The sequence below is a fragment of the Dermacentor albipictus genome, chromosome 2 (genome assembly GCF_038994185.2).
Source record: "Dermacentor albipictus isolate Rhodes 1998 colony chromosome 2, USDA_Dalb.pri_finalv2, whole genome shotgun sequence".
Lineage (NCBI taxonomy): Eukaryota > Metazoa > Arthropoda > Arachnida > Ixodida > Ixodidae > Dermacentor > Dermacentor albipictus.
The window spans coordinates 121,808,399-121,820,248 of NC_091822.1; the positions used below are offsets into that span (position 1 = coordinate 121,808,399).

Genomic DNA, 11,850 nt, shown 5'->3' on the forward strand with positions numbered 1-11,850 from the left:
AAGGGGCTAGTGTGGTTTATATATGCGTAAAAGCATCGCAGAGACTAATAAATTGAGTTCTAGGGGAGTGGCTGGAAAGAGCTGTAAACGGAGGAATAGGCGAGACGAAGGAATCGAGATTAGATGGTGGCTTAACGAGTTTTGTTTCTTTGTTAATCATATGAGAGTTCAAGGTCTAAGTTACAGCTTTTAGCCAATCTAATTTGCCACGTGCCAAGTTGATATATACCCGTAGGGTGTAGGCATTTAAACATGTGTATCGGGTATTATTCTTTATATTTCCTCTTGCGAGGTTAACAGAAATTACTTTCTAGAATATACAGGCTCACTCCATAGAATACAGGGTGCTTGTTGTTGAACTGGCGGGCTACTGCTTTAGGTAAACTGTTTGTATCTGTGCGTTCGCCGTTGAGTTTTGCGTGAATTTGTTATCTATTCCCATCTATTTACTGTTACAAGCGGCATATCCTAGGCAGTAGACTAGCAACGCTGTAGTGTTTTCTGAAGTAGATTGAATCAGTTTGCATGTAGAGCACTTGGGGTGGCCACAGGGACGGAGTGCTAACTTCGTGTTTGTCTTTAGTTTGGCATATACAAGAATGTTTTTGAAGTTAGTATTGCGTCGGTAGGCTACTCTTGGTGTGTCGGGTGTGATCCTACGCTTCCGGCTGCTGGTGAGAGTTCGGTAGGATTTATTGAGGGTATTGCTCACGTTTCGCAGTGCGTTTGAGAATTTAATAGTTTGAAGAGGCGTTGTCTTGTTTCTTATGGCGGGGTTTCCGGGTCCCGATTCGCTCAAGTCTGGTTTCATTGGTGTATGCTTTTTGAAGGGCACTGTTGCGGTGGTTTCTGTTTGATAGGGTTTCTTTAATGTTATCGAGTTTATCTATGTAGTCATCTATGTAGTTTTCAACGCAAATGCGACACGCAGTCGTCTGGCTTGACCTTTAATTGCTCTATTTTATTGTTAAAGATCTGAGGAACCTTATCCGAGTTTTCAACTTTTATACTCACACTGCAGGATTACATCGTCTGGAAAATACTAGTCAAAAAGAGGCGTTCGTTTCGACACACACATTGAATTTAATTGTCATTACGTGTATAATGTAGGCCTTTATCAGGTATATATGGGGGCGCCATGTGCAGTATGGAAGATACTAATTTCCGACGCAAGCTTTGCGACAGGCGGCGAGTGAAGCGAACTGGTTGGAGCCGACGAGGCACCGCCGCGACTGCAGCGTCCGCCTGGAGGCGTTGACGCAGCGAGCGCCGCCAGCTGCCTGCATGTCGGCGAAATAAGGGTGACGCAGTTGCCGAGGCGGGCACGCCTCAGCCGGGGGCGGATGGGCGCACTCCGGCCCCGTTCGGAGCACGCAGCGCCGGCGACACTCTGCCGAGCTGCGGAACACGCCCCGGCGAGCCATGGACAAGCAGGTGCCTTGCGGGAAAGTCCACGCGACGCACTTGGTGCCGTCGAAGTACCACGGCACGTCCAGCACGTCTTGCCTGTATAAAATGGAAAGGGAGAGGAATAAGGCGTATATAATAGTAGTAGTAGTGCTTTAGTTAGATAGCATATGTTTATTTACCTTGTAGCACGTTTTACTGCAGGCATTATAAACATATAATCGGCCAAGAAAGTAGACGGACCACGGCTTAGGTGGCCGGAGTGGCTGCGGGGCCACAGCGGGGCGCTACTACCTCGCTCGGCGTAGTGTTCCTTTATATGCTCCCGCAGGGAGCGTATAAATGCGGGAGCATATACAGGAGCACTAGCTCGGCGCGCTGACGGCGAGAGTGCCCCGAGTGACGCCAGACCTCGCCCTCACTCTCCCGCCGTACCTGAGAGACCCGGGATTATGAGAGAACGGCGGCAATAGGGGCGAAAGCTTCTGTCGATTTCAAAGATATAGTTAGCTGTCTTGCGAATGATGCGGGCATGGCCGACCACGTTGCTGTGTCCAGGTATGTTTGCTGCTGATTAATATATACGTTTGTGCCGTGCTTCGTCGTAAAAGAAGTCTCCAGGACGATTATGCTGTGTAGTACATGGACATTATTTGCATTAGTCCCCCGATCCTCGACCCACAGACCTAACATAGGATTAAGATACCTGAGAATTAAGAGTGTCTGTGTGTTTCGCATGTTGCTATGCTAGCCAAGTAAGGCTCTCTCTGTAAGTACGTAGCATTGTTTTTCATCTCTGTACTGTTGCGTTGAAGATAATTAACGCAACCATTCCAGCCCGTTGCAAAATTCATTGGCGGTCTGCGTATACGAACATGATATAACATGTGCTGTGTACATTTAAGTGTGGCACAGTGCACTTGGTGAGCGCTAATGATGCCTTGCTCTACGTAGGGAATAATCGGTACCAGCAGTATAGGCATATACGCGCTGGGGCTGTTAGCACCCGAGGTCATAGGCGAGCTTACCGTCATTGTTTACCTACAGCGCTAGTGTTTGCAATGCTAAAGACGCACAAAACCAAAGTTGATGCGAGTGCGTATAGTAAAAAAGAGGTCCAGTAAATCTAGACCAATCCCAGGCACTGCGTGAAGCTTCTCGGCGACTTCAGTAACACGCTAAATACCGGAAGGCTATTGGTCTAGAGATGCACATAAAGTTTCAAGTAGAGGCGCTTCTACAAAGAAGTGCCAAATATAACGCTTGATGCTCATAGTTCATATGCCTTCCTATGCCTTCGAATAAAGTTAGTTATGAGTTCAGCGCCTTCGCTGTGTGTTCCTGCCTTGTGTCTTCGTCACTTTGCGCTGCTCGTTCAACAACACCAACAACAACAACTACAACAACAACTGCAAAGCTCATTGGCTGAAAGCACCGTCTCGGATAACTTCCGCCGTTGTCAGGGACATGTAATCGAAGAGGCAGGTTAAACAGTTTACGAGGACACGCATCGTGTCCCGGTGCCAGGAAGGTCTCGCCAAGTCACCGCAGTAGATTACACAGACATCGAGATTGACTAAGTCCAAATGGCGAGACAGCAAACGGTGACACGCCAAGCTCAGTAGAGTAGGGAAGGAGAGCTCCCTTTAAAAGCTTGTCAGGCATGCATGCAACACACAGAAGGCGTAGGACACTCGCAATGAGCCTCCAGCTCACCGGTCGCAGGGAAAGAACAGCGCGCTTTCGTAGCAGTGGTCCGAGACGCGGGGGCCGTTGACGCAGCTGGTGAGGCAGCTCTCCAAGCTCGAAAACCGGTTGGAGCCGCGGTTACATATGTGCACGGTGTCCGCGGCCGCCGGGACGCAGGCTCGAATGTCGGCGTTGTAGTAGAACTCCGGCTGTGGCCGCACGCAGTGCGTGTACACGTGACGGCTGCATGACTCGTCAGTAGCAGCCTGCGATGCACGAGCGCATAGCGTGTTGATCATCAGCGTCTATGCCCACTAAGTATCATCGTGTCACACAGCTCAATACACTAAGGCTGGAAGTCCCCTGGCTTGTGTGAAGTGGAACGCACAGTTTTATTGTCATTCTTTAGAAAGAATATTTAGCGCAGGGGACTTTCACGCATTGCGCTTATATTCGCGCGGTATTTCCACCCTGGAATTGTGAATGTTAATTTTCTTACTGTAACGCTAAGCGGAGCAGAGCGCGCGCCGCGCGGTTATCTTTAAAATCAGCTGTTAGTTTTTCCGCTGCTAGGCCTAGAAAGACTAGGGCGAGCCTGGAAACCGTTTTGACTTTCATTTAACATACAACGAGATAACACAAGTTCGGGCTGCGACAGAATAACTAGTGTTAATGATGCCTCGGTGATAGAGAGCACCCTAAATGCCTAATTGTGCATTGAATCATTAGCTTGATCATACACTCTAGGATGTTGGGCGACGCTGGTGTGCTGAAATGCTGGAACCTCGGTATGTCTATCGCGCTAGTGTATCACGCCTCACGCAAAGCTGAAGCCTTAAAATATCTAGTTTTTGAAGCTGCAACTTGGTAAAACATTATTCCCGCTTTGGTGATCCGGTTCATATAACTTCTTGGAAGCCCAGTGCGCAAGCAGTCAGCCAGTCTCTCTTTCGAGCTGTATTCTTCAATAGTTTGCAGAGATGCGTTTGTGGCATGGCGATTTCCACGGACTTCTCTGTACCACACGCGAAATGCGAAGGTTGTGGGATCGTTCCCCATCTGCGACAAGTTGTTTTTGCATCCACTTTCAATTCCATGAAGTTATCATTTGTTTATTTTTTTTTATTAAGCACAAGTAATTTCTCTTGTGTTGTCCTTGGTGTTAGTGTTATGTATATATATATATATATATATATATATATATATATATATATATATATTGTCACATGGTAGTGACGTTAAAGAACACATCTGTGATAGCCGAAACTAACTTTTATTGGGCGGACCTGTGCTCACAAAGCCAGTTCCACTTAAAGCACAACGATAGCGGCGAACACAGTCGGCGATTGTCGAAAATCTGATCAGCGGGTCCAGTGCGTCGGCTTTTATACATTAGTCGTCGAATGTTCCAGAGTAATCGCTTCGACCCGCGTGCCTTCCACAAAGTTCTAGACCATTTGCATCGCGCATACATGCAGTAAGATTACACAAGGTGCGGTGACAGACAGCGGATGGAACCACCGATAACATTCCAGAAATTTCGAACACTTGCAGGCGCGTCCTGCGCTGCGCGATAACATTTGTTAGGTGGTTAAACCTGGCCCCCCGATAGAGATCAACTAGTACATGTGTCAATCTATGTATATATATATATATATATATATATATATACATATATATATATATATATATATATATATATATACATATACATATGAGAAGAAAGTGAACTGAGGGGCCTGATTTTTTTATTGATCATAGTATAAGAAGCCAACAAAAAAGACACCAAGGATAACATAGGGGAAATTACGTGCACTTATACAATTAAACCAATGATAAATTAATGGAAACGCAAGTGGATTAAAGTGCGTAATGCAAGGACGTGGGTTCCGATACCACCTCTGGCCTGTTGTTTTCTCATCCATTTTGATTTCCATTAATTTATAATTTCTTCAATTCAATTATTAAGTACAAGTAATTTCCCCTTCGTTGTCTTTGGTGTCTTTATTTGTTGGATTCTTATGGTATGATTCATAAAACATCAGGCAACATTCATGCCTTCAGGTGGCATTCTTGGGCTTATCGAACAGTTGCCGGCACTCAAATAGATCACGTATTCGGGACGCCTGCGGCAGAAAGGATGTTCTACATCCGCCGCCAAGGTTTCTGAGTGGTGGCGCTGGCTAGCACTCCTGGCTGTTAGTTCTAGTAGTGAGACATAAGTACACCAGAAAGTGGATGGGAAAATGGCACTGCGATAGCTCAACTGGTAAGAGCATCGTCCGCGTAATGCGAAGAAGGTGTGTTCGTATTCCATCTGAGGCCATTCGTCCTTTGAGGCCCTTTAATTTCCATATATTTATCAATTCTTTAATTAAATTAGAAAGTACAAGTAATTTCCGCTATGTTGTTCTTGGTGTCTGTATGTTGGCTTCCTATGATATCAGTAAGGTACGTATACATGTACGGCGTCCTACGCTATTACGAAGTGAAATTCTACTATGAAGAAAAAAATAACCTATGAAAAGCAACGTAGCCCTCATACGATGCGACTAGTCGTGCGAAATGGTTTAGTGGTACAGGCATCGAGTGAAACTTTTTTCTAGTGCAGCACTTCCTGTTCACCTCCTGAGACAACCGGGGACGAAATTCAAAATAAATCACAAAAAAATAAGATACAAAATTCACGGGTTTCATTAGAGATACGAGTATAGAAGAGCATAAGTTTAGATACAAGTTGAGTTACTGAAGTGCCTGCAACAATTAAAATAATTAGAAATAACTGATTACCGCACACCAAAGCACAGAATCGTAGAATTCAGATACCCGCCACGTGAGCACGACTTCTGCGAAATTTCTGCAAACCCGGAAGTGTAAAGCGGAAGTAATGACGTCACTAATGACTTCACACACAAAAACCTGGCATGATAGACAACGCCTGGCACGGGCGAAACTTCTGCCTAGCAGAGCGGATGTGTCGTCACTCCCTCCTCACTCGCCTCTCCCCTCCCGGCGCTCACCAGCTCGCTCGCTTGCTCGGAACTAAATTTACTTGGAACAGCTGCGTGCGTGCGTTCGTTACAAGATGTGACGTCAGCACCGGAGTTGGCGCGCAAGGTGCGCGTCGTGCTTTAGCTTCGTGCGTCACTCGCTAGTGGGCTACGCACCGCCAGGTGGCGCGCGCTTGGCTTCCTCCTTGCCCTCCCTCGCTGCTCGCTCGCATATCGTGGCAGGGAAGAGACGTTCGCTCGCTTAACCTAAACAACACCAAGGCCGAGATGCGAGTGCCTCTAAGGGACACCTAAGTCAAAGATTGGGTCGCCTACCATATTTCTTTGGGAAACCTCTTTGCTGCCCCGATATAAATAGTTAAAAAAAGAAAGGTTTTGCTGCCAACACAACGTGTGCATTTTAGCTAGCTCTAACGAGAAGTGGTTGTTCGTGCCTACAGGTTCTGAGCCTAAACAAAATTTTTCAATGTCATGATACCAAGCAGCTTGCTGCCAAAATAAAGCATGAACGAAGTATTCTTTAGCACGACGCGTGGTTATCAAGTGACTTCGACGAGTTTAAAATTAAGCATGTGATGGTTTAGTTACGATTTTCTCGCACAGCTCTCTCAGAAAATAAGCAATACTTAACCATATTCCGTGACAAGCTTCTGCAGAGGTGCACAGACATATTACTACCACACGAGGTGCTGTTTAGGCCAAGCTTATTTTTTTTATTCGCGTAAGTACAGCCGCATCAGACCCGTTCCCGTGGATAGCCAATGACGAACAGAACAAGAAATCGCCATGTTCAAGTGGGTAAATATGGACATTCACTAATCAATTTTCAATTTATTCCCAGTATGGGACAGCGAAACCATGCCTGCTGAGCAGAAATGTGAACGCCATAGAACCGCCTACAATGCGTTCGTTGTTAAGATGTTTCTAGATACACTGACGCTTAAATAATGCGCTCCCAAATGCCATCCTCTATGTTCCAGAAAATCTTTACTTGAAATCCAGAGAAATTTTAGATGATTTCTGGATGGGCATCTCGAGTGGGCTGCTAGTCCTTAGAACGGCGGCCCTAATGTACGTAGAAAGAGGTTTATTTCATAAACGTGGTCATTACCTACCTCGACATCGCACTTTCTTGGGCAGACAGTTCCCACTTTATTTAACAGAAATTCTCCTTACAAGGCTAGCTTGAGCAGGCTAATTCAAAACCAAAAGGTGATTGACACCGCGCATTTGTAGCCAGAACTAGCTCTGCGTTCACATCTTTCAAAACGCTGGCGGCATTTTTAGTTAGGAGTACGGCGCGCGGCTTATTTGAGAACAGCTAAAATATTACAAGTGTGCGATTATTCGTAATTTTCCTACGACAAATTGAATACAGCCTTACTCAATAATTCTTCGAATAGAATGGTCCCTATTGAGAAATGCGAATAGTTTTCGAATGGTTTTCGAACATTTCAAATCATCAATCATGCGCGATCAAGTATAAAATAGCAGCAAAAGTAAGCAATAGATTTATCCCTGCGGCCATAGTAAACGTAAAACACCGGAAGTTTGATAGTAGAGCACGCTACGTCGCTCCGGAAGCAGGGCTTCTCTGTCTAAACCCTAACCACTCGCATCCATCGCTGAGCCCAGACTATTCGAATAAACACCGCAGTTGATCATAATACTCCATCTATGATTTCAGTAAACAGCGCTTCACAACGTGCAATGTGACAGCAAAAAGCTTGCTAACGTTGTGAATATTCTAGGACGTGAAGTTCCTTTTCTGTTATCGTTATGAAGTGGTTTTCAATACTCGAAATTTATTCGAAAAGTATTTGATACAATTCAATCGGGTCTAGAAAAGTAATATCGCAAGCCTGTAATTAACTGTGAGAACGGCTGTTCATTATGCGATAGCTATTCGAAAAGTATTTGATATTCCACTCGACTAAAGTTTCTGCCACTATTAGATTCGTATTTGATTGGGTCTCGAAAATCGCTATTCGCACACCGCTAACAAGAATTACCGCATAAGGAGAACGAATTTACGCGTTTCGGTTGCGCGTCGTCTTCGTTTTGAGTGGTGGTCAGTGTGGTGGCAGGTATCGTCGTCTCGGGGCTCGTCTTCGCACTCGTCCGCGGTGGTCGAGCTGTGCCTCCGTTCGCCGCCCTGGCCGCCACATGGATCGTCGTTTTCCTGTTGCCGAGTTCGCCGATGTCCGGCAGCACAATCCCCCGCTGAATGAGGCGCTCGCCGAATGTGTTCGGCGCCACGTCGAGCCGCCGCTCCCCGTCGTCCTCCTGGACGTGCGGGCTGATGTCGAGCGGTGACAGCCGGCTGTGGACGACGAGAAGGCCGACGCCCAAGAGGAGCCCCGCGAAAGCAACGCCGAGGACGAATCTCAGGCTTGGCGAGCTCGAGGGCTCTGCCGCTTCATCGGGCTCCAGCGACTGCTCGCAAATGGGCTCTGCGCTGCCTTCGTAGTAGTAACCGGGATAGCTGCGATCCGGTGCTGCAGCTTCTGCCGGCCACGGTCCCTCAGCCAGGAAACGCGAATCGCATGGTGGTCTGGCCCACCCCAGTGGAGGTCTCCATTCGCTGTGAACAGGCTGGGTCGGCGAAGGGATGAAAGCAGAACGCTCTCCTCCGCGGAACCACTCGGCATCCTCTTTAACGGGCTGCATTGTCGTCAAATGAAATAGGTGCCAGGGGCGGTTAGGGGTGGTTATCCAGGGGCGGTTAGGAACAGCGCGAGACACGGGAACACACGATGTCGACGCTTCTTTGTTCTCGCTTCCCTGTGCCACGCGGCTCTGAATCTCGAATATTTTCCACTGGGTTAGCACAGTGTTGAACGCTAAGACGTGGTATGTACGCACCTGACTTGTGCAGGCCTTGCCTTGACAACAGGAATGAAAAACTCTTCTTTCACCAGCATTCGAACTAAAGCTTTCTATGCAATGCAAATACCATATATGGTAACATTGTGAAGACATAAAGCCATGCCAGGCGAATATGATGACTGTGCTAAACGCGTGTGCAGTCAAACAAAATAATCAGGACTGTTCTGGCGTTTTTTTACGCGCTAAACATCTAGCTGAATCTATTTATTTACGTTAGTTTCTCGAACTTTATTTTATGAGTCGTGTCTCATCACGCTCAAAATCTGTAGCCTCCGCACTATATTTTTCTGCTCTTAAACGAAAAACACTGGTTATTGAAGTAGCTCAATTGGGAGGTCAACGTCACCGGTAAATGTGGGGCCTAACCGTCTTAAATTGACCTATTAACGTTCTAGAGTTCTTGCGACAATAAGTCATTTGGTGCTAAAGCTTAGCTAGATATTTGGCTTCGTTGTGCAGCTTGTTGGAGCACTGTAATTATTGTTCTAGTAACCTGTCCTTCGGCCCACCTGCCTTCAACATTTAACTCTGCCGCGCTTGCAGGGACTCTGACTCACCAAAATTTGACTCCGCCGGGCTCGCTCGGACTCAGATTTGCCGCTATTCTAATCAGTGGAGCACAGTCAGGATCAGACTCACCAAAATTCTATTCGGCCGAATTCACTCGGACTGAGGCTTTGCTAAGTTCTACTCAGCCGAACTAACCAGAACTCAGACTCACAAGAATTGTGCACAGCCGAATTCATTTGGACTATAACTCTACATAGTTGTACTCAGCCAGGGTTACTCGGAATCAAACTCACGAAACTCTACTCATTGCCGCTCCATCAGGCTCAGAATAACCAAAATTCTACTTATCCCTCATCACTCAGACTCAAACTCACCGAATAACCTGGTCAGCAGAGCTCATTCACTGAAATCGGACTGAGGCAGGGACACTCCTAAATCGTGCACAATGAAAACTTCACCATACACCGTGCCACTTCTACAGTAAAACTTACTTTGAGACGGCCACAAATTTTTCTGACCATAGAAAATGAGTGTTTCTTGGTGCTTCTGCTGTCTGTCCCAAAATTCACATCTAAAGATCTGAATGATATGCGCTGTGGTGGGATTGAACCTGGGTCTCTCAGTTCAGCAGTCCGATGCTCCAACCGTTAGGCTCCAATCGAGCGTACAATTCTATCCAGCAAATGCCATATAACTTTTTGAGATGATCGCCGTGGATGTCACTTATGCGTAGCATGGGTGACACGCCTAGCATGTGTGTGTGACTCCGGGTCATGACCCTGGGTGACACTGGTTAGCACTCCTAGCCCTAGATAATACCCCAGATAATGGAAGGATTGACGGCCGTTACCGTAGCAATTAACGCACGAGTAATGCAGAAGTTGTGGGCTCGTCTACCCATCGCGGCAAGTTATCTTTTAGAGCACTTGCGTTTTTCATTTCTTCATTATTTTCCGCATTTCAGTTTCAAGTACAGCTTTTGCCCCTATGTTTTTCTTGGCCTCATTGCCTGGTGTCTTGATATGGTTCTGTTTACCAAGAATCGAGCTTCTGTATTTCTCTTGTGCGCGTTTATCGTACAGCACTGCAGCGTTTGTGTGTCCATGATCGGGCTTACTCTACAAAAAAAAAAGAACACCCGACAATACAAGTGCGTCTATTTTTAGTCGTACGAGGGAGCCTACGGTCCCTTGTCTGCAAGCAATCCACGACGAGCACAACGTACGTATAAGTAGGGCATGCGCAGGCATAACAACAGGTCCATGCACGCTTCCGGACAGGCCTCGAATGCACCAGACAACTGAGCGGCACTTTTCCGGCTTCACGCAGCCTCAGCACCATATACATACGGCAACCGCTTCAGCTACTCAACTGCAGCCAGTGCAGCCTCACAGCTCTCCTTTTCTGCAAGTCCCTTTTATACGGTTCTCGATGAGTAACCGTTCCTTAATAGTGGGCATTGACTCATTACTGCGACAATGCAACAATACACTTCGCGACTGTTGCTGAAGTGTCTCTTCCGCCATCGATATGTGATCCTCATATATGCTCTACCTCGAGTCAAAATAAGTGATCGCAGATGCCGGTTTACAGCAGATGTGGTGAAGGAACTTCTCCGCTTATTTGATTTCGCTATCAGACACTCGAGGTGATGCTATCCGCCAAGAACGGTCTTGATAAGCGCACGAACTGAACAGTTACCTATACGCTCTCAATCCACGTCGATTTCAATCACCACAACTAAGAATAGCCGTTTCATGTCATAACGTGCGATTTAAATACGGTGATGGAAGAGACCACATACATATAGAGTCTGCATATACAGCCCGCCCACGCCGCTATACCTTCTACATTTTCCTATTCTACTGACGATAACTTCTCTCTAACTATGTTTTACTGGAAAGGCTAGTCCGATTGCGAACCTGCGCACTCCGTTAGAAAGATGCAGCCAAGGAATGATACGGCAGGTGCCATCGCCCAGTCACATGCATTTCCCGGTGACTTGGTGCAGCTGTGATATTAAAGCGTGTCTTCCTTGAAAAACTACTGGTGCACCATGCTGGGCCTTTTGGTAGTTACCGAGCGATTAATTTAACTAATACACCGTTTTTCACGCATCACGGCGAGTTGCCCCCGCTATGTAAAATGTGGCTTAGCTAAGGTTAAGCCCAGGATGCGAAGCATACTAGCCTTTATTTTAACGCGACAGCGTTAAGGAGCTCGTGTCGCAGAAAAGCCGGTGTCGTCGGCGTCGGCTCAGGCGTGCGGCGCTTGCTCAGGCGCACATTTCGTTGTCGCACCGAACGCTGCGTTGCTCGACGCTCACCGCGTCCGATGCGGGGGG

General features: G+C 46.9%; 1 protein-coding gene across 1 annotated transcript; it reads right to left on the bottom strand.

The window, feature by feature from the left end:
• Positions 1-716: 716 nt before the first annotated feature.
• LOC135914712 (uncharacterized) lies at positions 717-8,839 on the bottom strand. Its single transcript, XM_065447653.2, has 3 exons — positions 8,142-8,839; positions 3,124-3,362; positions 717-1,506 (listed from the first exon to the last, which is right to left on the bottom strand). Exons 1-3 carry the CDS (start codon positions 8,775-8,777, stop codon positions 1,158-1,160), a joined length of 1,224 nt encoding a protein of 407 aa, XP_065303725.2. The 5' UTR covers positions 8,778-8,839; the 3' UTR covers positions 717-1,157.
• Positions 8,840-11,850: the final 3,011 nt, after the last annotated feature.

What these genes read in the sequence shown, in the direction of transcription:
- LOC135914712 (XM_065447653.2), bottom strand. Translation starts at nt 8,777, where the DNA reads ATGCAGCCCGTTAAAGAGGATGCCGAGTGGTTCCGCGGAGGAGAGCGT. An exon ending in ACGACGCGCAACCGAAACGC is followed by an intron (nt 3,363 to 8,141) that starts GTAAATTCGTTC and finishes CGTGCATCGCAG; the next exon opens with GCTGCTACTGACGAGTCATG. An exon ending in CTGTTCTTTCCCTGCGACCG is followed by an intron (nt 1,507 to 3,123) that starts GTGAGCTGGAGG and finishes CATTTTATACAG; the next exon opens with GCAAGACGTGCTGGACGTGC.